Source organism: Callithrix jacchus, chromosome 6 (assembly GCF_049354715.1).
Source record: "Callithrix jacchus isolate 240 chromosome 6, calJac240_pri, whole genome shotgun sequence".
In the NCBI taxonomy this organism is placed as follows: Eukaryota; Metazoa; Chordata; class Mammalia; order Primates; family Cebidae; genus Callithrix; species Callithrix jacchus.
Window position 1 is genome coordinate 134238690 of NC_133507.1, and position 27149 is coordinate 134265838.

Genomic DNA, 27149 nt, shown 5'->3' on the forward strand with positions numbered 1-27149 from the left:
AATAAAAACTAAGAATATTAGAAACGGTAATCTGACAGTGACTGAAAGGAGATTTTAGAGGTATGCGGACATGGAAGAAGGAAACGCACAAAAAGGATCTTGCAATAGCCCTAACGTTTTTAAAGAACAGATAATGCTTATAAAAATCTTGGGGAGTAGATTTTAACATGCCTATGCAGTCAACTTTCCTTTAAAACAAACTTATTTAACTGCTCTCTTCTAGACAAAATGACCATACAAAAGAAATTCCTGAAAATGAAAGTATGTGTATAAAATATTATTCTATTGTATTTTTATTTGGTTTTCATAGGTCCCTAAAGAAACTCATATTATCCCATTCTTTATGCCTACAGAGAATAGGAAATAATGACAAAGATCTTAGTAAGAGTTTTCCTAGAGCAAAAATAGTCACTGCCACCCATGATCTCCATTAGGCACCCCCTTGATGGTGATGGGGACCCATCCTGAAATAGAAGACTATGCCTCTTATTGCTCAAGTCACAGCTATACTTGAGAGAATCACAGAGCCTGGAGAATCTGTTGTAAATTTTTTTCAGTCCTAACCAGCCATGAGATAACTCCAGCAGAGGAGAGAAAACAAGCACATGCATTATTTGAAAGCGGGTTTACGATCTCCACTTGTATCCAAAAGCTTAACACTTGGATATCCACCTATACTAGATGCACATGGGACCAGGTGTAAGTAAAGGTTCACAGAGCAGTAAAGCTTTAGCAGTTGAAACCGATTGTTTACAAGTCTAATCTTTTTGGAAAATAAAAGTGTTTATTGTACCATTCATTTTTTTCTGTTTTAACACATTTAAATTATGTTCCAAATGAAATATATGATAAATCTTCTTTCAGTCTTTAGTCCTTTTAGTTTAACTCCCAGGACTCAGAAACTGGATCCTGCATATTCCAATTGGTGTTTAGTACACTTCAATAACCCTTACAATATTGGAAATAATGTGATTAATAGTAATGACCCTGAGCTACTTCTCATGGGAGACGTTTAATGATATTGTGCAGAAAGTTTCATGATGTTTATGTTAATCTTTTATGGGGGTCCAATTTCTAACAGGAAGTAACTCTTCCTGCCAAAACAAGTTTCAAATCTCCCTTCTGTCACCCAGGCCCATGAGAATGCTCCTCATGCTCAAGACGGCTCAGACAGGTGAGGAAACTCAGCTACAACCAGAGAGCATTAAGGTTAGATAAAATACGTTGAGTCACAAGGCCCAGAGGTAGCATCTTACAGAAGCCAACTAGAGGGAGACAAAGCTGCTACAGAAATAAATTTATAGTCAGTACTTAGAGCTTTGCTTATACACGTCCTCAAAGAATAGAACTATGTCTTAGTTAGGGCTATGATGAAATAAGAGAGCCCAACAAAGATGGTACAAATGATCACCTTAGGTCCAAGGATGGGCCTAAGTTGAATCTGAAGTACTCCCAGGGATTTCCTGGTTAAAGGTCTCCACCAACTAACTGGTGATGAAGAACCCACTGTTTATCCTTCACAATTCATTTTATTAAAGCATTCATAGTACTTGCTTTTAAAATGGAAAAAATAACCATTTTCTGCTTATCAGGCATCTTCATAAAGTCCCAGGTTAAAAAACAGAAAAGAAACTCTTAAAGTGCTACTATATACAGGTAGTACTATGGGCTCCTGTATAACTTTTAGGGAATTCAAAATTCTGTGTCTCCACAGGCCTAATTAGGTAAACAAATCCTCTTACAGAACTATGTCTTTAAAAAGATGCTTTATTTCTTTACTCCTCAGTGCCATAACTTAACAATGCAACCAATGATTAATCTCTAAATATAAATGAAAGATGATGAGGAGGATCCTATGGTCTTTCTTTCAGAAAGAACTACAAAATATAATAATTAGGAGTGTGGATCAATCCATTTGTCTTCATTTCAGTTTCTCAGTTCTCTTCAATGCAACATAAGCTTTTATTTGTTTTTCTTTATGTGTCGGTGGTTTTTCAAATATTTCTATGTATGCTACAGAAAATGATATTGGTGTCACCAGCTGCCACTAACTTACATTATCTAACTTCCCTGTGCTCTCAGTTTCCTCACTTAAGAAATAAGATGACTGCACTACATCAGTGGTTTCTAGTGCTGGACTTCTGTGACATCAGTGCAGGAGAGTAGAGGCAATAGTGGAAGCAAAGTGAGGGAATGTCAAAGGGAGAGGCTACAAAGCTGGCTCCTCCCTGCAGCTTAACCACACAGCTCTCTATTTTACCCTTTCAGTTTTAGAAACTAGGGCTATGCCTATGACTTTACTTGGTGGAATGTTGGGGGAAAGAGGTCCACTTACAAAATTTATTAAAAACCAATGAATTTTTTTCTAAAAAGTCTAAACTTTCCATGTCTAATTAATTGAATTATTTAAAACAGTCAAGATGTTAATAGCTTAGGCATGACTTTTAGCTACACTAATAAAGGTAAGGAGACTGAGACAGAAGCAAGTAGTCTAATCCAAGATCACATAACAAATGATTGTATGACCAGAACCCAAACCTCCTAACTTTTATTTTAGTGCTTTATTCACTAACATCACACAATAGCAGGGCTGCTGCTACACTACCCACAGCAAAGGCATGCACTATTCCTATTAAAGTCTATGTGGCTGCTGCCCCCTGGAGTTGTGCAAAGGCCTGCAGAACAATTCAAAATGAAAATAACTCTAAAATAACTATTACATGCTATATAACTCCTTTAGAATTAGTTACAAAACATCCACATATTTCAACTCCATATTGTAAAAGGACACAGCTTTCCTCTCTTGAAAAGTTTGTACAATTATAAAGCACTAGTTTAAGTATCAGATGTGTAATCACCTTAAAGCTTGATTACAGATTGGAAAATAGGGCAATTTATTTAATAAACATTTCATAATTGCCAACAAATCAGAAAAAAAACCATAGAACAATTCTGAAAGTAGTATTTCAGAGAAATTGCCCTCAAGTACCTTTGAGTTAACCTTTATGCCTTTGAGTTAATAACCTCTTTACTTCATTAGACAGGTACTGTTCTGGCAGAGACAGTTTGCTAGAAAGTTTACATTATGTTTCTTCATCTAGGTATACACATTTAAGATTACATGTGCAATTAAAATTACATCTATTAAAAAATTTTTCTGAAATGTATCTCAATATTAAAGACTTTAAAGTCATTTTCAGAAAACTGTACCGTAGAGAAATAGTACATGACATGCACTTTTCTCCCAGGCATATAAGCTAAGCCACAAAGAGATGGAGTGAGTTGCTCAAGTATTAAGAGACTCAAGGAACTGCCCCTAGAAGGTAAAAATCCTGTTTTAAACCATGTGACTATGTTCCATGTCCCATTTAACCACAAAATTAAAGTCTCCCTCAAATTATGTTGAAGATATACAGTTACAGGAAACATTGACCTATAATCTTTTTATTTAAAAAAAATTAAGAGATTATTTTTCATTATAAACTGAAAATTCCAGTCAATAGCTGTAATAGGAATCATAAAAAGTAACGTTTTAACTCTGACCGCCCAATATTTATGATACTTCGGAAAATGAATATTAGATAAGACATGCAATTTGGTTCCATATGGTGAAATGTAACATAATAGAGCATCTCTGAAATGATATAACCTGGAGAAAAGTTGTTAATATGATTAAATTCTATCCTGCATAGCATACTCAGTAGATCACTATAAAAGATAACAGTGGAATATGCTTGATGATTAATTTCTGTAGAACAGCTGTAGGCTTCAACCTGTAAAAACTAATTTAAGTATAAATATTAGCAACTCTACAAAGCAGTATCTCTTAAAATGGGTAAAATTAAACAAAGCAAGAACCAACAAGTTTGCAGGTATCAGAAAATCCTTTTTGATCATTTGTTTCATTTATGTTTTAGGCACTTACAAACTATACATGGATATCCAACAGCAGCAGAACACTCCAATATAAAGCCAAAACTTATGGGTATTTTTAAGAACCTGTTAACTTTTCCTAATAACCAGCTTGATATAATACAAAAACAATACCACTTTAAAGCATTGCAATGTTTAAGCCATCCTAATTCAATTTATTGTCTAAAATATGCACTGTACATAGCCATTAATCTCAAGGTGGCTCTAATCACCAAGCTTCAGAGAGTACTTAGAGCACAATTCATTGCCTCACTAGCATTTTTTAAATGGCAATGGTCCACCTTCTTTTCTTGGTTAAGAGGGGAAAAGAAAGAAAGGAAAAAGGGTAAGAGGGACTTCTCTGTGGAAAGGTTTGGCCTTGGAGTCAAGGCTTTTAAGATGTGCCAGTGATCTTGGATCGATGCCTTTTTATTTTCTTTCAGGAATAAATCTGAGCAATGGAATGGCTTGCGACTGTCTGGCCAACCAGCCATATCAGATTTATCAGAAAGAATGAAAACTGGCTCAGAGGACTCCTGCAGTGGCTGAGTGGCAGGTTGCTGGGAAAGACACACACAAAAACAATATTCTTAGTGGTGGAAAGGAAAATATATATTAACATGTGTAAAGTCAATAAATACTAAGATGTAAAGAAAGAATCTATAGTAACAGAAAGGGTGAATGCATCAGACAGATGATAAATAGTACTTCTATTTTAAAACCAAAGGGATGAAACCTCATGAATACTAAATATTCGAATCCACTTTGAGGAGGAAATATAATTTTCCATCAAATAAATGCAAACTCTAAAAATCAGCCAATGCAAACTTACTGTGTTCAGGTTAGAATAAAAAATGCATAAATCGTCCACAAAGTTCATGCTCTGGTAAATATTCTAATGTAATTTCTTAATTAAGACACATTTCTAGTGACTAAATGAAAACATATATAAAAGCAGTAAGTGCCTTGATTTTCAACAAAATTTCACTTTCTATGCATGCATAAAATAAAGGCAGTTGAGTTTAAGAGCGCACACACACAAGAATACTGATAAAACCAGTCATTTCATCATAACAGTACATATACTATTTCCAAGTGATTTGGAGTTATACTAATAGATATTAATTTATTTAAACATATTGTGAAGGAAAATATAACACCTTCTTCTAAAAAGGCTCCTTATATATATATGAGAATTTCAAATCAAAAACAATGTACCCATAGATGTGCTTACAGTAAACACTTGTAAGAAATTGATCCTTTTTTGAAAATATATTTAACACCTTTTTCACCACCTAAGTTTTATTAACATTTTTCTTCTCAAATGAAAAATACCCCATGATTTTGGAGATATAATGGTGTATCTTAAATATGTAAGAAAGCTATATGTACTTTTAGAGAATGCAAAGCAAGACCGAGTTACTGCAAAAAAGAAATGGGAACTAAACTTGTTCATCATTTATCTCCTAAGGTATATAAGAGGACCATCTCAATACTACTGTATATTTTCTTCAATACAAAGGTAACATTGATAATTTTCCATTATACAAGGAAGATATAAATTTTAGAATCATTCCTTTGGTTAGCAAAGGCTTTATAATTGCCATATAAAGGGATTTTGTCTATATCTAGATATATCTAAATAAAATGTATCATTGACAATGAGACAAAGTCCTTCAGAATTTCTAAAAAGCATCTTCTGTAAAGGTGAATTTTCTTCCAAGCAAAATAAAAAGAAAAGAAAAAAAAGGTCCTCTTCTGTTACAATTATTTTGACATATCTAAAATATCTATACGACAGCATCCCCCGCCCTGTATTTTTATTCTGTTCACATAGAGCAGTAAATAAGGTGCATTCCTTCTGCTTAAGAAATTAGCATTTCAAAAATATGCCACTTTCCCCTGAACTCCAAGCGTGTCTAATAATGCGAGAAGCAGATTGTCTTCCCTCGTTTCCTTAATTTGTTTCATCTAAAAGCAATTCACTCAACATCTTGTCGCCCTCTGGCAGCTTAGTTTACTTATCCGCACTTAATTTCTCATTTGGACCAAAACAAACTCCTCCAAACTGCTACTGACTGCTAACCGCGAGAGGGGAGACGCGCAATATATATTTACTTGGGAACACACAGCCACACTTACATAGCCACAAACACACAGAGCCTCACTCACACCCCAGACAGTAACTTGCTTTTATAATAACACTACATTAAAACCAGCTGAACTTACCCTGCCAGGTGCGGCAGGGTGGGGGTGGGAGCGGATGAAAAAAGAAGTCTCCCGGGGCATTTACAGTTTCCACTGGATCACCTTAGTATGCGTGTTGCAATTATACCAGGGATGCACCCGAGAGCTTTTCTTTGTGCGGCCCTTTCATCTGGATCACTTTGTGTTTTGAACAAGTGAGACTCGCCTTTGTGCCCCCAGAATTTCAAGTACAGAGTCACACATGGAACAACAATGGCACGCTAATCCTCGCGCTCTAAATGGGCTCACTTGTGGGTCTGACAATTCGCCCAGGGAAACGAGAAGAGAGGAGCGAGACGCTAGCTGGTGTCGCCTGAGCCGAGGAAGAGGACAGCTGCAGAACTAATTTGGATTACATTCCTTGCTGAAATTCTGAAAAGGGCTTTTCGGCATAGCTCAACCCGGAGCCGCACAGTTAATACCAAATTGCTGCGGACTCGGAGCGGGGTCCCCCAATGGCAGAGGCTGAACCAGACAGTCCCCAGTAGGTCGCCTCGTAGAAATTCCTCTCGGTTAAGCCTGCATGTCGGTCGCCACTGCCTTTGAATGGGTCAATGTGCATAATCAACCCATTGAGGGGAAATATGAAGGGACTCGAAGTGGGGAGGGAGATAAAAAGAGATGTATCTAAGAGGCCGCTTGGAATGTCAAGTCCGTGTTGGTATGATTCCGGAGGTGGCTGGAGCGCGGGACCTGGTATGCATGAAGAATTTCGGAGTAATTGGGAGGGTGCAAACCGCCAGCACAAACGCCGCACATGTGCCATTCGAAGGTCATTTTGAAAGGCTCGATGATTGTAACTTGTTATTTACTAGGCAAAGGAGGAGGAGGTGGCGGCGGCGGCGGGGGCGGAGCGGGAAAACTACAGCTTGCTGTTTTCTTGGTGAGGTCAGGATACCCTACAGGGGCCTAAAGCTCTCCCTATCGCCACTCCCGGGGGCTTTATCACCTCGAGCTACCTCCCACGCTCCAGTCACCAGCCCCGGATGGTTTCGGAAATCTCCCTGGCTCTCCAAAAGCCACCCCTTGGCCGCGTCAGACAGCGGTCCTCCTCAGACCTCTCCTGTCCCACTTTCATCCCAAGAAACTCAAGTGTCAGAAACTTTGAGCTCCCTTGCACTGCAGGTGCTGTCATTAGTCCTGCACGCCGTGGTGCGCCAGCCCCGCCGCGCTGTCTCTCGGGGTCAATGAGCCCTTTGCCTGCCCAGGTACCTGGGGTTCGAGCTCTCTAGCAAGCAGTGGCCGTGCACCCAGCACCGCCGCCGCCGCTGCTCGCGCCTGGGGTGGATCCGGTGACCCGCAGGCTGGGCAGCACCGCGGGGCAGTAAACAGACAAGTTTGAAGGACTCCGGCCAACAGCAAGTAGAACTACAGGAAGAACTCTTCCCGGAGCCAAACACGGCAACCGACGGGAAGGCCGGGCTTCTGGCTCGAGTGTGCCAACCCTTTTTTTCCCCCTTTTTTCTTTTTCTTTTTTCAAGGTCAGGCAGGCCAGCAAGCGCCCCTGAAGTCATTGGGGCAAGGGCTCCGGGAAGCTGGCAGAGGAGGCCCGGCGCTCCGGTCCCCGGGCCGAAGAGGGCCAGCCCGCTGCACTTCGGCTGCCCCGGCTGGGCGCTAGTCGCGTCTGACCCTACAAGGCTCGGGTGACTGGGGCGCAGAGGCCGCCGGCAGCACACACAGGTGCGCAGCCCGACTCTCGGAGCGCCACTCTCCACCTCCCTTCAGGCTGGGTTCGGGAGAGGCCCAGCCAACACCGCCCTGGGACTCCAGCCCTTCCGCGGCCCCGGTGGAGCGGCTTCTTCCCTCGAGAGCCCAGAGTGGGACAGGAGAGTCTCCTCTGACTGGGGATTTCCGTCTCCCATGTCCCGAACAACAGGCGCCACCATAAGGGATCCCGCTTAGGCTCCACACAAAATGCTCGGGAGAGAAACATAGGGGGTTACGGAGAGAAAAAAAAGGGACAGGGGCTGAGAATGATTTTTGCGGTAAACAAAGCTCGCGCACACATACAGGGTAAGTTTCGAGTGGAAAGAGGGGCGACCGAGAGCCCCCGGTCAAGCGGTCCCTGCACGCCTCCCGGGATGGGTGAAGAGGGCAGGGGAGCCACTCGAGGCAGCCCCTCCGGCGGCGGCAGGTTTGGCAACCGGAGCGCCAGAAGGAACCCACCTGACTGAGAAGCGCTGGGCTGGACGGTCCCTGCCACCACGAGAAGGCTCACCCAGACCCAAAGTCCTGTCGCCGGCTTCATTTTTTGGAAGTCTCAGATCCCGTGCTGACAGTTACATGTCCAAATGGCATATCCCCCTTTCGGGCACGCGGAGGAGATCCCACAGCCGGGCGCGCGTGGGGGCGCGAGGGGGGCGGGCGCGGCGCGCGCGGTGTAGCAACTCCCAGGGCGGGCGACAGAGTCCACGCCGGCAGGTCCAGGGCCGGGGCCCGAGGAGGGGGCGAGTGTGCGTTCGAGTGTGAGCGCCTGTGTGCGCGTGGCGCTCCGGGCCGGACTGTGCAGCTATTTCCCCGCGTGAGCCTTCACTTGCTCGCTCCCTTCTCACTTTCTCTCTCTCTCTCTCTCTCACTGGTTGGTCAACAATAAAAAAGGAAGAGGGGGAGAAAGGTTTCCAAAAAAAGTTGATTGCAAAGAGGCGGTAGGTTTCCGGCCTCTCCCCACAGCAGGGCTATGTTGGGCTGCTTCTTCAGTTTCCGTGCACCTTCAGTCCAAATCGGGAGGGGAGCGGGGCGGGGGGAGGTTCTCGCTTCTCCCCGGATCCCGTTCTTCTTTTTCCTGTCAGCTTTCCTCACACTTGTCCGGCGGCTGCAGTAATTAAAGCTCTGAGCGTCATTTCCAACGCTCCGCGGTCTCCAGCTGCAGCCCCACAGAGAAATTAATAAGACTCCAGAAAAAAAAAAAAAAAAAAAGGTGGGGGGCGGTGGGAATAAAACAACCCTCCAAGCAACCAGGCAGGCTCTGCTCAGCCGCTCAAACCCCGCCCATGCTCTGACCCAACTAGCCACGCCCTTCCCCCCCCCCAAAAGGGAAATCTTATTGGCTCAGCCACTCCCCAAAATCCTAGGGCCTCCGGAGTTGGGAAAACACCTGTCAGGGAGAGGGAGCCGCGTGGTGGGGGCAGGGGAAGCTGGATTTAAAGGGCTCATCCGAAGCCACGCACTGAAGCACTCCTCTTCCCGCCCTGGCAGAGGCCGGGGACAGCTGGCCTGCGAAGTGAACAGACCATCGGAGGGGCGCTTACGGAAAAAAATTTTTTTTTTTTTTTTAAACAAGAAGGCAGCGTTTTTTCCATTGCCCCCCAATGCTCCTCTACAGACAGGACTTTCTCTAGAAATAAAAGGAAACTCAATGTTGCTTTCAGCAAAAAGCTTCCTCCTGCAGCACTCTGCCACTCATGGTCCACAATTAGAAAGTAGTGTGATCAGGAAGTAACTGGTAGCCCCTGCGGTTAGGTAGTTGTGGGTGTATAATCACCAATCACCACCCTGGCTCCAGCCCCAGTTATGCCATCTCTCTGGTTCTTCCCACATTTCCAAACTGACCATCATTGAGCCAAACTAAAATTTCACATTTATAAACCCTTATCCTTTGATTTTTAGATTTTGTGGGTTTTTCACCTTTGGAGTTCATTCTTATTAAGCAGATTCTTGTCCAAAGCCACTGATTTGATCCTAAAGGGCTAGAAATTGTCTCAAGCCTGAGAGAATTTAAGGACACATCAGAACATTATTAACCTTAAATGATTCTGTTTATTCTATAGTAGACCTAGCTTTAGGCCTCTTCCTTGTCCACACTCTGCATTCAGGCTCCCCAGTCCTGAGGCCATTGCTAGTTATGAGCATCTCTGACCTTTTCTGAATCTAAATATTCTGGGACTGGGTCATTTCAATGTACATATCCCTTGCCTTTTACAGCTATGAAACTGCACCCTGGCAAGGGCCAGAATCTCCTGGGGGTAGTAGGTTATTGGTTTGCTATTTGTACAGGCATTCTATGTATGAATTACTTTCCGTTTTTGGTTTTTCTAGAAGCAGCAAATATATAAATAAAAAGTATCAGGGGAGCTTAAAAATCAAACCACCCTGCTTTTCATTAGAGATCTTGATCTCTGTTTCCCACTCTCTTATCTATAGCCCCATCCCTCAAGAATTTCCATGGAACTGAGAACAGATAGGAAGTACAGATGCCTGAAGCCTGAAGCTTTCCCTTTCTTAGACCTACAGCAAATAACAGGCTCCATGAAGACGCCAAACAAGCTGAGCATGCGGTTTTACCAGAAGCAGCCTAGGGCAGGGAGCAACTAAGCCTAGAGCAGATGATGGTAGCTGTGCACACTGCTCTTTGGGATTATCTTTGTTTTGTTTTCTTTCTTTTTATTACCATTTCTCTCTGTTTTCTCCTCTTTCCTTCAATCACTTCTCATTTCCCTTTCTTTAAATCCTTTTGAAATTCTCAGGCACCTCTCTCCCATAAAAGCTACTTCTTTTCAAAACTTACTTTCTGTCCCTAGAATGACAATTTAAATGAGAAAACCAAACATCTCGCTTTTGGAAAAGTTTAAGTCTCCGTGAAAAAAAAAAAAAAAAAAAAAAAAAAAAAAAAAAAAAAACGCCTGGTTTCTGATGCCAATTATGTTGCAGGAAGTGAATAAATAGGCCAGGTTTGGTGGCTTATGCTTGTAATTCCAGCATTTTGGAAGACTGAAGTGGGAGGATCCCTTGAGGCCAGACAATGTGGTGAGACCTCATCTCTACCAATTTTTTTTTTTAATTAGTTGGGCATGGTGGTGCACACCTATTGTCTTAGCTATCGGGAGGCTGAGGTGGGATAGGATTGCTTGAGCCCAGGAGTTAGTGGTTACAGTGAGCTATAATTATGCGACATCATTTCAACCTGACAGATCAAGACCCTATGTCTAAAAAACAAAGTGAAGAAATTAATTGTGTATTTTAGCTTAAGTTGTGGGGCAGAAACTTAACAGTCTCTATACTTTGGATATTTTTTCTAGTTGTATCAATTATGATAGTTTTTGTTCCCCTGTTAATTTTATAGATTTTCTATGACAGTTTATCTCCTATATGCCTGGTTCTCATACATAGCTTCTAGAATAATTCTTCACAAAGGAGGATTGTTTCATTAATATTCATTAGTTTCAAAAAAACTTAGTATATATTTTGTGGCTATTAAATAGCCCATACAAGGTATTCACTTATTAAATTACCCAAAATACCCACAGTTTTCTTCTAATTTTGCTTGTTCTGCCTTGATCCTCATTTTACTGGTTCTAACATTGAAACAATTTTAGATATCTGGCCAAAGATGTATATCTGAACAGCAACCTTTACAGTGAATTGACATCAAAGCTTTAACCAACAAAAGCATGATATATTTGATGGTGCCTTGTCTACCCAATCAGATTCTAGCTCAGATAATTTGAAATGAATACATGAAGGTAATACTCTGTATGGTCAAGCCAAGAAAGAAGCCATGAGCTAGAGTCAATAATCAGTTATTTCTATGTCTACCCTTATTTGCTTCCCTTCCCATCTCATCTAAGTCATTACAAGAAACAAACACCAGAGTAGGGAAGGAATATTTACTAGGTGACAGAAAGGACAGGATACTTGGATCGTTAGAGGCCAAGATGGATCTATGTATTTCTTTACTTTTCCATATTTCTTGATAATAAATGCCTATTAGAGGACCTAACTAGAATAGGTTGCTGTTACTTGCAACCTGGATAAAAATTATCTGGGAAACACAATGTGTTACTTAACAAGTCATGGATGAATACCTGGAATCTTCTGCTGAGTGTCCATTTTCTAGAAACAGCCCTTCTCTAAGTTCTACATGTCTAACTTTGATCTACCTCCATGCTACAACAACCCCCACTCCCTGGCTCTAAGATAGACAACTTAAAACACCAAGGTGAACCAAGTAAAATGCCTTGGTCCCTGTTAATTGGATGGGACTTCCACTGAGTCCTTTATCTAGCATTTCTGTAAATGAAATACAGAGTTTATATATAGTCTTTGACAGGTAGCTTTTGAAATCTAAAACTCCACAGCTAGATTCTGTTTCCTTCTATGTAGAAATGCCCAGGCAGTGGTGAGAATGAAGCTACTGTTTGAAAAGATCAAAAATCTCAGATTGATCTGGAGAATATTCAAGCTCTTCCTGTGGCTTAGTTGTTCACTTCCCCTTTTTTCTTAAGCTACTTCAATTTTCATTTTTGTTACCTGAAACCGGAACAGTGTGAAATGGGAATAGAACTTCTCCAACTTAAGAGAGATCATACAGGTCATTATGCACTTGAGAAAGATATCTTGCTATGGCACATATTCCTTTGTTTTCCTTCCAGATCTCTCACGCTTTCCTTTGGTTGAAGCTGTAACTCCAATATAGAGATGGCTTTGTCATGTGATGCTCTTTCATATCCCCTTCTCCACTTCATTTCTCCCATTATTAATAGAATTCAAGGAGAGTCTTGACACAATGAGTGACAGAATGCTGCTGTTTGGAGAAAGGAACATATTAAACTCAGAATTTAGTGTAAAATTATTATATATCCCTGACATTGTCCCAGAGTCTTAATAGTTCACTCCAATCTTCAGCTTGTTTCTAAGACTTCCCTGAAGGTCATATTAGAGCTTGCTATTATAAATATTTTGCCACTAGCCATAAATATAAATTTGGGACAAATGTCAAATAAGAAAAGAAAACAAGAGTATTACAAATCAATTATCTTCTCAACATTAAAAATATACAATTTTAATTTCACTTTTTGTGCATTATCATCTTTCTCGTTATCTTTCTAAGTCATCCTGTGATCATGAGCAATTCAATTCATGTACCTGTAACCATTTCCTTACCGTTAAAAGAAGGCTTCTTACATCCCAAGTCTAGTGCTTTATGGGTTTCTGATTTGCTCTTCATCTGCTAAAAGCATGTCAAAATTCCCATATACTTTAATTTTCTCTTACATTCCTTCTTCTTTACCCCCACTCATTCCCACACACCTCTTCTGGGCCACCAGATGAACACATCTTAAACTATCATTCTTAGCTCAGGCTGCTATATCAAATACCTTTGACTGGGTGAGTTAAACAGTAAACATTTATTTCTCACAATCTGAAGGCTGAGAAGTGCAAGCTCAAGTTGCTAGCTGATTTGGTTCCCCAGGAGGACCCTCTTCTGGTCTGCAGATGGGATCCTTCTTGCTATATCTTCTCATGGCAGAGACAGAGAGAGAGAGATCATCACTCCCCTGTCTCTTCTTTGTATAGGGTCACTAATCTCATTCATGAAAGTTCCATCCTCATGATATAATTAGCCAAAACCCTACATCAAAATACTTTCACATGGAGGATTAAGACTTCAAGATATGAATTTGGGGACCACAAATATTCAGTTCATAGCACAGCTTTAGTAAAATGTGCAGATAAGCTCATTCCTGTATTACTGGGAAGTGATCAAGACTTGGGCTCTTTACCACTCTTTCAGCCAAGGAGAAACTGGTAAATACAAACCAGGTTCAGTATTATGATAATCAAGCAGATGACAGACACAGTGGTGGTAGATGGTGCTTGTTATTAATAGTTTGTTGACTTAGCACTTGAAATACCACCTTTCCTCTTAACCCTCTGAGTTCTGGAATTCTTTGATATTCCGGTGATATTTAATGTTTCAAGGCCAAAAACAACCACTGACAAATTCAAACATGTTTACACATTAACTTAAAAAATGTTTTTGTTACCTTAGTTAATTTAATATTCAAGGAAGACATTCCCAAGATTATTTTACTTTTGGTGAGTGTTGTTTTCCTTCTATGTGCGTGATTAAGCCTTAATTTTTGAAGTGCTAAGGAGGAGTGGCTGAACATAAATCAATCAAATCTGTTTTGCTTTTATGTCCATTTACCAGTGCCTGTATGAGTTCTTATGGACATTTTTGATTTGTGGTTGAAATTATAACACCATTTAAGATCTGTAGACAGAGTAGTTTTTTTCCAAAAAGATTATGCAGAAATGATTTTTCTAGTAAACTGTTTTCCTATTGTGTATCTGTTTTATACATTTTCTTAAAACCAATATATTGTGATCCATGTAGGATTTTCTACTGCTATGTAAGCTTAAAAAGAAATAAAACCTTCAATAGCAGTTGCCAATTAAAAACTAGAAAGAAAAGAGACATTTCTCCTTTTTGCTTTTCTGTATATTTAAAAAATAAGTTATATTGGAAATCACTTATTGAGGTTATGAGAGTAGAGGTTACTTTTTAAGGTATGGCCTGAAATCTGTTATCAAGATAAAGTTTGCTAGTTTCTTTCTCATGTAGCATCTTCTGTTCCACTTCATTTCTTTTATATTCTTAACTCTGCAAATAGTTTAATCATGATATAATTAATACATCAATTTCTCAAGAGTCTAAAATTACATTTACTATGCACCCTAAAATGGATGTTATTTTGACTAGGGTCACAAACAGTTCTTAGAATTTTTCTTAAACTTCTGCCAAATGGTAAACCAAAGTAATCCTTTAGAAGCCATGTATTTTCTTCTCAGGTTTGCAGAGAAATGGATGAATCTTCGAAGTTTCAGAATAACGATTCTAAGAGTTCAGAAAGGATCCTAAACTTGTCAAGTCCTCTTCTTTTCACATTTTAATTGTCCGTTTCTTCCTTGCCTGATCAATTACCTCTTAGTATAATCCAGTTCCCTTTTCTCTGTTGCAGTTCTCAAATTTTGTTGGCATCCACCCTTATCAAGCCTCTCCTTGTCTCTGAAAAATCTGTCATGAAGTCCAATACATCAGGAAGATTCTCTTCTTGGTCCTGGCCCCAAGTGCATCAAAATTTTCTACATTCCAGGGTTATATACTTCAGAGAATGTTTTATATTCTAAAACTTTTAATACTGCAATTCACCATGGGAAAGGGCCCAGAAGACATGCTGCCAGAATTATTAAATTTCACGAAGCAATATAGGATAATTTTTGGAAGTCAGAAGTTAAACTGATTATGTTTGATAAGAGAGAAAACACTAATCATAAATGGATGTGTGAGAGTATGTATTTTCTTCAGAAAAATAGTTACTAATTTATGTTGATAGGCTGATACATGTTTTTCCTTTTGAGTTGTCATAAACGTTCATAGGACGAGAAAAATAAACACTTGTTGGCATATCTTTTCTGATGTTGTAGTAGCTGGTTTTCACACTGCTATGAATAACTACCCAAGACTGAGTAGTTTATAAAGGAAAGAAATTTAATTGACTCACAGTTCTGCAGGGCTGGGAAGGCCTCAGGAAACTTACAATCATGGCAGAAGGGGAAACAAACATGTCCTGCTTCAACTGGTAACAGCAGAGAGAAGTGCAAGTGAAGGTAAGGAAAAGCCTCTTATAAAATCATCAGATCTCCTGAGAACTCACTATTACAAGAACAGCATAGAGGTAACTGCCCCATGATTTAATTAACTTCCACCAGCTCCCTCTCAGGACATGTAGGGAATGTGGGTAACTAAAATTCAAGATGAGGGCTGAGTGGGAACAGAGCAAAACCGTATCAGATGTCTTAGATTATCATTTAGGAAATCTATACATGAGGATAGTTGGATTGGCATTCAACTCTGAATAAGTTGCTATTACAACAAACATTTTAGTAATGTGCTACTGTAACAAAGCAATATGGCAATGAAAGATACAAATATCCCAACACCTAATAATACTTTATTAAGTGAGGGAAAGGCCAGGCTGGGCAATATTTTGAATATGAGGTAAGAATATCTACATTCACAAAAATAATTTGAGCAAGGAAAAAAATCTAAAGCTATATAAAATTAAAGACTTTTTGTTTTTTTGCTCAATTAGCTATACTTGGTATGATTTACCTAAAAATTTTTTAAGAAATACTTTCCTAAATACAAAGTCTATTTAAAATCATTATACTAATAGTAGGTAATGCCATTTTATGTACTGGTCATTTCTAGTCTTCTGTGATGAACCTAACTTACTTTTAAGACAAACGCAATTTATAAACAATTGATATTACTCTGTGTAAATTGTGGTGCGAAGAAACCTTCCGCTAGATCCTTCTCGGTAAAATTTATATACAATGTATAAAATATCCCCATTGACAAACTTGTGACTTTTATGTATATTTTAAAGAAAATTATATTATTAGGTTTTATTACAATATAAGGTATTAATAGTTATCTTAGTAAGACATGCAGACTGATGTTGCATTCTTTCTATGTAACCATTTTGAGTAAACATTGATAGAGAAAGAAAAATATTCCTTGTCTAATCAGATACTAGAAGAAAATAAAACAATTGCAATAATTTATTGTTGTTTATTAGAATGGGAGAATAGGAGAGGTCTGCTTTGTACAGTTTAATGTGACTTTACTAAATGAATACTTTTAGGCAAATGAAATTACTAATTGTCTGACTGCATATACTTATCATTCCATTTAGGATGTTACCAACACATTGGAGAAGATGTAATATGTGATACTGAAAATAGAATGATAATTGTAGATGTTTTCTGTCTCTCTAATATTATTTTCATCATGTTCTTTGCATCATGACTCTCACACAATATTATTTAAAGAGAGTGAATCAGTGACAGTATTTATCACTATGAAAGTAATTTTAATTATGTCTTAACATGACTATATTTAAGAATAACCTAATCTCTCAGTATTTGCTGTGAGATGTTAGTAACACATATGTATTTATATGTAACATATACAATTTTACCCAATATTTTGCTATAAAATCAAAAATTACCCCCTACTTTCTTCTAATTAATTAACATTCATTTCATTGCCGTCTGTCAGTTTAGTATGACACTGACATTTTTTAAATACCAAAGTAAATATTTCTTGAAGAAATATAACCTCTTCTCATTACTCCTTCACACACTTACCTCCTGAAGTATTTATGTTTTTAAAAGAAAATAATTATGTTACATTATATTTTTAAATGAGGAAGAAAGTAAACGTAACTATTTTTTAATAAGTATTTTAAATGAGTACCTTTTAAAACTGTATTAAGTACAGAATTTCATTACACTATGTGAGGCCAGAAAATATCAATGATACCAAAGTGTTAATTACAAAGTCAGTCAAGAAACAAACTATAAAGGTATTATATTTTAAAATAACAAGAAAAAATAGATGTTTCAGGTCATTAAAACCTTTCATGCATGTATGCAAAGGGATTATATATTCAAATTTATGACTTGAAAAGGGTCATCCTGATAAAACTCACCTACCCGTTTTCTAAAGGTGGTTGAAATGAACAGTGGAAATTTACTGCTAATGTAAAATTGGTACTTTTATTTTTTTAATCACATAACTAAAACCAACATAGCTAGCAAGATAAAAATAATTTCAAATATTTAAATAGGAACTGTGGCTCTATCTGCCTTTCAGTAAACAATGACTAATTGTGCTAGCTAAATCTATACTTTCAAGATAGGAAGGCACAGATCCCGCAAAGATACTGAGGTTGATACTCACTCCATTGGCCTTCACTGTACATTAATCAGAAGTGTTTGCTATGCAAATCTTGTCATACAAAGCAATTATGGTTGTTCCTAAACTGGCCTCATGTTTATGTATTACTTCAGCATTTTACTCCCAAGTCTTGTCTGATCCTTTTAAATACAAACAATTTTTATGTTACTTTTTAAAGGTATACAATACAGTTATTTTTAATTTATTTGTGCCTAGTATAAATGGAGAAGCTGTGTAACTCTCTCAATCTGCAATGCAGTGCTTAGTGAGTCTGAATAATATTCCAGTGACTATTCATGCAAACTATTTTCACCCCAGGGTCTTTGTTAGGATGAAGAGGCCCTTCTAATAGCTGGAGGCCATGACACCTTGTTTGGTCTTACTCTGCAACATTAGCTGATAACTAATGGAGACTGTCAGCTACAGTACACTAAGCAGGAAAAAAAAGTATTTTTGTAGCAGAAATCTACCAAAAACTTCATTGCTAACTATCTGCATATTTTCTCAACTTTACCTGCCCTCACCAAGTGCAACTCATATAGAAAAAGTGCATTCATCAAGAGAAATAGTTCAGGAGCATAAATCCACAGTCATTAATAATAATAATGCTCTTTAACTGTCTCATATTATATTGCCACAGGAATTCCCACTTTTTGATTTCTGGTTGAGCAACAGTGGCATCCAGTGGCCAGATCATTGTTTTCATGATTTAAATGTCATCAGAAGTTCAGACTAACACTTAATACTTCAGATGTATTTAGCCTAAGCAAAGGAATTTAACTAGGAAAAGCAAATCAAAAGCCTCTGTTTCCAAAGCAACCCTGGATCAAATCTAGGTCATGAGATTTGGTTCTGATGAGTGCTGGCAATCTCTCCAACAACCCTTAATAACTTCAAGTTAGGGTACCTATTAACTGTCTACTGTGTATATTCATGTGAAATATTTATATTCATAAATATGTGAATATATTCATATATATACATTTTCCCCTGAAGATGAGACTTAAGTGTTCTTATAAGAGCCCTAATATAAGCCCATTAAGTACTGATTCTACACTACTAATCCTGTCCTACAGAGCAGAGTAAGAAAGTGCAATGATAAAATGACTCCTGGCATCCTAGAGTTTACAACTGAACATATCTGTTTAATTTGTTCGTGTCACCTGTAAAGGAAACTAGTCATCAATAGTGGCTACTTTAACCTAACACAGAATAGCAGTATAGAAACCTTCTAATATGTATGCTGTCTTTTTATTCTTTATTTCAACTTCAGTTTTAGGACATAATGCAAGCTTAAGACATAATGTAACAGGCTACAAAGCTAAAAATTCAAAATAGAAATTCACTCCATGGCACTATGTTTTTAAAAACATCGTACAAATCATCAGGTTGGGGGTGCTGCCTCTGTGTCTTTCATGTACAATGGAACCCTATGCCAGGCAACAAAGAACTAAGTGATCAGCTAAATAAACAGGCATTTCCCTTGTAGTCTCTCTTGAAGGGAAAGTGGTTGTTATTAAGTATGCAGTGTATTGAATAGGGCAATTCAATTGGAGAGAGCTTTATGGTAAAGAATTAGAAAAATACACACACAAGTTTCTCAACAATTTAGACATAGAACATATTTTCAAGAGTGTTTTGATAACAGGTTATATGTGGCTGTCAGCTTGCTTTGTCCTATTAAAGCAATCATGATTCAGCATTCTTGGAAGAAATACTGGGATGTAAAAATCCTCAGTAAATATTTTCAAAACATGAGGATCACATTTGTTACACAGGAACAAATTCTGCTGTCTTTTTGTGAAAGAGCAAAGGGAAAAAGACTACCGTTAAAATTATGAGTCTTGCATGTTCCTTTTTTTGTTTCATCCAAACAGTACAGCAGAAGGCCTTGATGTATAATTTGTTTCCCTGCACTCTCTGGTTACTAGAGAGGATCTACAATGGATACAGTGTTGATATTGGATTTATTTTCAGGATTTAAGAGATGATGTCAGAACAAGTGGCAAAGCCACATGGGCAACAAGTGGGTTGTGAAGTCAGCTTGTCCTCATAGCACCTATTGTCACTTTGTTTACCATACAATGGCTTGTCTATTTCAGGAACAAAGGTATGTGTTTTGTGTATGTATATTTGTTTGTTATTTCATTGGTATATGACATATTTCCCACATAGTAAGAATTTCTTAGTGAAGGCTGAATTAATGCACATGGTGTACACACTTGTATATTTATACCATTTAGATACACGCCTGTAATCCCAGCACTTTGGGAGGCCAACGTGGGTGGATCACCTGAGTTCATGAGTTTGAGACTAGCCTGGCCAACATGGCGAAACCCTATCTCCACTAAAAATACTAAAAAAAATTAGTGAAGCCTGGTGGTACGCACCTGTAGTTCCAGCTACTCGGAGGCTGAGAGATGGGAATCACTTGAACCCAGGCAGTGGAGGTTGCAGTGAGCCAAGATTGTGCCACTGCACTCTAGCCTGGGTGACAGAGACTTTGTCTCAATTTGAAAAAAAAAGAATAACTGATAAACAATAGGGAGATTGGCCCTTATACTAAGGGGTATCTCAAAAGGTTAGTGTTATAAACTGATATTCTCTGATAGTATCTTTTTGAGGGGCTATTTCTGAGAATAATTGTAATTTTTTGTTATTAACAGGAGAAGTAAGGGGAATTCTTTTTAATTGTGATGGCATGGAATTTGCCACTGAGGAAGTTGTCTTCGGCCCAGGGATATTACATTATACTCCAAAAATGTTTAATCCTAATGAAAGGGGTCTTAGATTTGAGACAATATTTTAATGCAACTAGAAACCAGATTATCAAGAAATTTGCTTATTTCTTAACTTGATATTCAATATTAACCATTAGTCAAGTATATTACTGTGTGTATATCACACACACATATACGTGGATGAATAGATAGGTAGATTGAGTGATATATGGATGATATATTAACATTTTCAGGCTGCAATAATCACCTTAAACTGGGTAGCTTATAAACAACAGAAATTAATTTCTCATAGGTGTGAACACTGGGAACTTCAAAATTAAGGCACTACAGATACAGCCAGATTCTGGTGAAGGTCAACTTCCTGGTTCATAAATCACACCTTCCTGTTGTAGTCTCACATGATAGAAGGGACAAGGCAGCTCTCTGGGGCTTTCATAAGAACACTAATTCCATTCATGAGGGTATCATGATATAATCATCTCCCAAAGGCCCCACCTCCTAATACCATAATGTTGATGATTAGATTTCAGCATATGAATTTGGGGGAGACACAAATGTTCAGACTATAACAGACAGGATAGATGGATAGATTGATAGTCTTTGATGTCAAAGATTGACACCAGAAATTACAGAGCTGGGAAACTTCTCATCTACAACATAAATTGGGCACTTTACAATTATCCTGTGGATTATCATCCCTTTTAGACATGAAGGAATAAAAAATAGGTATGCTTCAATGATGGCAGCTAGTAAGGGCTGACTTCAACTTAAAGTCTTTAGATAATAAGACAAATGTTCTTTATACTGTATCACAGAGGCTTGTGCTGTTCAGTATTCTAATTACTCAATTTCATGGCTCTTTACAGCTATTTTTCATTCTTAGGCCCTTGGATGGGTTCCAAAGCCACAAAACCAGAACAACTTTTCTGAGGTAGGGGTAAGGGAGGAATCAATTTTGCCTGTCAAAGTGAACTATAAAAGTTGTATAAAAGATATACAACACCATCGTCAAGAGACAGAGGTGAGATTCTTTATACAGCTTCTTAACTACATCTTTAAGAAGTCTGTTGCCCAAATGTGCATGTAACATGTACTATATCTACATTCAGTATAGCTATACCTTGACTATCTATGTGGGTAAAAAATATGATCAAAGTATAGATTGTCCTGATCCATACCCAAGTTAGAATGGACTTGACAATTTTTTTTTCAGAGTTTTCAAGGCCTGAATACTAGCTTTGGTTATTAAAACATCACTTGTGTCAACAGAATCTCTATACTTATTTTTTTAAATGAGTAATCACATGGATTTTAGTGAAACCATACCACCATAATGTTGTAACCATGGTATTATAATGCATTGTTACTGCTGATCACTTATCTTGGGGAGCTGCTGCCTTGGGCGCTTTATTAAACTGTCAGATACGACAGATGATAGGTTGAAAACTGGAGCATTGTACCATAATGGACCCCTGGGATTTCCAATAGATGACTATGACATAGAAATGCTCTGTAATGCCTGATTAACTCAGTGGGTTTATGTAAGGATTTCATAAAATCAAGACTATGATTCTGCCAAATACAAATTATTGAAAGTTTATGTGCAACAAGTACCACAGTCACCAAGATCAGTCCACTTCATTTCTTATAAAGACACCTTTCTCATGGCTTGACGTCACCCAAATTAAAAACAAACAAACAAACAAACAAACAAAAAACTGGCCTTAAGAAAGATGCAAAACTTGGTTCAATAAATGTTATCTCAAAAATTATAATCAAAAGAGTAAACAGACAACCTGCAGAATGGAAGAAAAATACTTGCAAACTATGAATCTGACAGGGGACTGATAGTCAGAATTTACAAAGAACTCAGACAACTCAATTAAAAAAAAAAGAGAGAGAGAAAATAAAAAACTTAAGCAAAGGACATAATTAGCCATTTTTCTTTTTTTTTAATTTTTTATTGGAGCCATTTTTCAAAAGAAGATACACAAATGATCAACAGATGTATGAAAAATCCTCAATATCACTAATCATCAGATATATACCAATTAAAACCACAATGAAATATCATCTTACATCAGTCACAATGGCTATTATTAAAAAGTCAAAAAATAATAGATGTTGGTGAGGATAGAGAAGAAAGGGAACTCTTATACATTCTTTGTGGGAATGTAAAATAGGACAACCTCAATGGAAAAACAGTATGAAGAGTTTTCAAAGAACTAAACATAAGATTGCTATTCAATTCAGCAATCCAATTACTGAGTATATAACCAAAAAAAAAAAAAAATAGAAATCATTGTGTCAAAAGGACATCTGTGATTGTATGTTTATTGAAGCACTACTCAAAATAGCAAAGATATGGAATTAATCCAGGTGTCTATCAACGGATGATTAGATAAAGAAAATGTGATATGTACATATATATATACATACATACGCACATATATACATACACACACACCCACATAACGAAGAATGAAACAAGTCAGAATCAGAAAGTCAAATACCACATGTTCTCACTTAGAAGTGAGTGCTAAATAATGTATACACATGGGGATTGAGTTTGGAATAATAGACATTGGAGACTTGGAAGGATAGGATGGTGGGAGGGAAGTTAGGGCTAAGAAATTATATAATGGGTACAATATAGACTATTCAGGTGATGATTACATCAAAAGCCCAGACTTCATCACTACACAATATACTCCTGTAATAAAGCTGCACTTGTACCCCTTACATTTATATGAATAAAAGATAAAATGTTGGTACTTAGAAAGATATAATAAAAGGATATATTCTTTTGATTAAAAAAATATTATCGGCCTGGCGTGGTAGCTCAAGCCTGTAAGCCCAGCACTTTGGGAGGCCGAGGCGGGTGAATCACGAGGTCAAGAGATCGAGACCATCCTGGTCAACATGGTGTAACCCCATCTCTACTAAAAATACAAAAAATTAACTGGGCATGGTGGCGCGTGCCTGTAATCCCAGCTACTCAGGAGGCTGAGGCAGGAGAATTGCCTGAACCCAGGGGGCGGAGGTTGCGGTGAGCCGAGATCGCGCCATTGCACTCCAGCCTGGGTAACAAGAGCGAAACTCCGTCTCAAAAAAAAAAAATATATATATATATATTATCTCCATCCCGATGTGGAAGCAGTCATGAGGAAAGAGTTTTGGAGAGGACCTTCTTTTGGATGTCAACTACACCAAAATTACTTATTTTCAGAATATGTAAATATGTTCATTGCTTGAATTTTTTGGTTGAAAACATAGCAAGCTAAATTCATAACATTGGCAGTGTTTCCGTATATAAACAGCTTAAGACTGAAATGACTTTGCATAACTGAACACTTTATATAACAGCTCTTCTCAGTTGCCTATTTGAAAGGGAAACAGCCATATGAGCCTTCTTGTGGTTCCAGGTGTTGCTGTCTTTCTAAATAGTAGCAACAGATGTAGCCCTTTGGCTCATAAGAGCTGGTATGTAATGAATCTGGAGAGGTAGGAAAGAGAGGGATTTTGCATACTCAGCAAGCATGCACCCAGAAAATGGGTGCCTGACCTTAAGCGTTGCATGCTGTGAATTATAAATGCTGTCTTGCTTTTTGCTGTTACACAACTATAGGCCATCTAAAAATGCCCAAAGAGGATAATTTCATTAATGTCTTTGAATAACCACTTAATTAAGTGAAAAATTAAGTTATTCAAATTGTTGAAACATTTTCAATTATCTTACTCTATGCATTTATACCTTACTTTACAAATAGAAGAAGTTTATTATCATTTAGGGCTACAATATCTTCAGTTCATTACTATCAAGAGAAGATTTTATGTCTTGCCTAAAGTTATGCTGAACTGGAAAAAAGGGTTTTCCTTATTCTACTAAAAGTGATTGTACCAAACTGCTTCTCAAACCTCTGTTCCAAAGCTACCCTAACCCACATCAAATACCCTCAAATCAACCAAAGAACCCACCCAATATCCTATACACAAAACAAAGTTATCTCAACCATTATTAAGTGGCCCTAAACCAACCAACCAATCCACTTTGTATCCACATGCACAAAACAAAGTTACCATAATATACATCAAATGTCCTCAAATGAATCAACCAGCCAACTCAATGATCCCCTCTCCACTCCTCAAAGCAACTAAAATACTGTCTGGAATGAACAAAACAAAGAACCAGATAATCTCCCAAGAGTAAAAGTGAATCAAGAGCTGAGAATGGCTGACAGACTAGCTATTTTAAATGTAATATTTTATAACCAACAGGAAAAATAAATTGGCCACAAAATCAAAGGATATGTCTTCACAACCTGCATTTCCTTTAGTTTGATTTTTATCATATATAGTAATTAATATGAAATTTAGCTTAATTTCTTATTAATTAGCTGGTAAGAAACCTGAAAACTTCATTGTTCATGATTCATTATTGATCCATATAAAGTAGTGGGAAGCTTAAGATTTCCTGTATATCAGTTTCTATAATCTATAAAATCCAGATAGGCTCAGAATGAATAAATTAACATTAATAATTTTTGCTTTCTTCTTGAGCAAAAGAGATACAACATAAAATATAGAGGTTATAAAAGAAAAGCATTTATAAGAAATATATTTTACTCATTACTTGGTAAGTTTTATTTCTAAAGTATCTTCCAATCTTATTATCAACAAATGTTTGAAATGGATTTTTTTTAAATGCAATAATAGGGACTGCTTGAATTCATCTCTTTCCTGTTTAACCACCATACAAAAATCCTGTGACACCTCATCCAAACCAACTAAGTAACTTATCTCAAAGAATCTAAAATCTAATGCAAAATTGTGATGCAAAGCAAAATCCATATTCACCATTCTTAGTACATAATTAGTGAAATGTTCTAATTTTTAACATATAGGAAAAGCAGTAGTTAAAATACGAAAAACAAGTGAAATTAATAAATGAATTTATTTCCAACCTAAAGCACACTTACAAAATATGCACACCATTGCATGTGTTCTCACATTACACAAGGTCAACATTGCCAGAAGCTTGTACTATATCTGCTTAAAATACAATATTTATAAGTAAAACCTCTGGGAAATGACCAGTGAAATATTTCCTCTTTGCCAGACAAAAGCAAGACATGTTTTTAAAAACTCAACAATGGTGTTTACTTTGCTAACTATCAACATGTTGTATTTTATTTCTTTGTCTTTTCCCTTTCCTGTCTTCCTTTTCTTATTTAAACACACACACACACACACACACACACACACACACACACACAGGCTTACCTGTGTCATTGTAAAGCTAAATATTTAAATATTGGTATACTCCCATGATGCTTGTAAAAAGGATATAGTGGAATGATAATAGAATCACCAGCAGCAATAACAAGACCTTGGTAGTTTTCTTTTTTCTTTGAAACTGTTACCTTGGATGTTGAATCCCTCCATAATTTCTGATAGTTTTAGAGGTGGGAATGGTGGCATATCAAGGAGAAATTAAATTTCATCATTTTGGCTTTAACACGTACACTATAAACGTGAAAGCTTGGTGCACTGTAGCTGACAGTTCCCATTAACTAGAAGCTGATGTTGCAGAGTCAGTCCAAACAGAGTCACGGCCTCTGGCTACAGGAAGGTCCCCTTCATACTAGGATTCTCATACCCCCTTGGGAACAAAAAAGCTATAATATTTTCTATTAGTTCCCTCCTCAAAGCTATATAATGAATATTTACACATTAGGATCTTTTTATTCTACTCTTAGAAAAGCATTTCCAATTGACACATTTTATTGGTTTGAGCAGGTGACTCAAGCCAGCTCTTTTTGCCTTCACAGTAAAGAAGCATACAGCAGGGCTTATGCTTCAGTTCTTGAGTCACTGGTAAAACAATGTGTAAAAGAGTAGAAGACATTTTTTGAACTATTTAAAAATGAATTGATAAAACATGCAACTACCAGGAAAATCTGCCAAAACATGAAAAAAAAAATGTTAGGAAGTGGTTGTGGCTTAAGGAATATTTTGAATGAGCCTTTAACAATAAAATAAATGCTAAATTGACTTGTTGGAAATTTTAGGTCCTAGAGACCATTGAAAGAAACATAAATCAATTTTTGGAATATGTTTAAGCTTAAGTAACAAAGTTATTTTAGTATCAGTTGTTGACCACAAGCACTGTGAGTTCGTATGTATGTGTTTGTGGATGGACAGGAAAGGCAGATGGTACAGAAAACCTGTCACTGTTTATTTACAAAGTGCTCACATGATATTGAAGGAACTCACAAATCACAAATTCCCCAAAAGAGGCCACAGAACAGAGATGAACAGAGATATAAAAGCCAAACTGCCTAGGGCCAGTCCTTGTACTGCTACTGATTAGGTGCACAATCTAGACTGAGTTAATTTCTCTGTACCTCAATGTCCTCCTCTGCAAAATGAACAGAATAATGATACCCAGTTGTGTCTGTGAACTAAATAAATTAATATTTGTAAAATGCTTTAAATAGAGCAAATAGTGAAATAATAACATATTTAATCATGGCTTTGGGAGACATACAGGGACATGATAAATAAAAGTCTAGCCTCTGCCCTCATGGAGTTCATTGCCTACACAGGAGAAGACGGAATAATAATTCAAAAAAATAAATCTGGGTAATTGTAATGTCCAGGCTATGCATAAGGCGCCCTGGAACACAAAGGGGAGATGTACTCAACTAAAATAAGCTGAT

At 37.7% G+C, this 27149-nt stretch overlaps 1 protein-coding gene across 5 annotated transcripts in view; it reads right to left on the reverse strand.

Moving 5' to 3' along the window:
• Positions 1–9020, reverse strand: part of ERBB4 (erb-b2 receptor tyrosine kinase 4) — a 1220557-nt gene extending 1211537 nt beyond the window's left edge. For all 5 annotated transcript variants that reach the window (XM_035306587.3, XM_035306586.3, XM_008999419.5 and 2 more), the window contains exon 1: positions 8326–9020. In XM_035306587.3, coding sequence (XP_035162478.1) covers positions 8326–8407 — 82 coding nt within the window. In that variant the 5' untranslated portion in view covers positions 8408–9020. The remainder of the gene's footprint in view (positions 1–8325) is intronic.
• Between the last annotated feature and the right edge of the window lie 18129 nt (positions 9021–27149).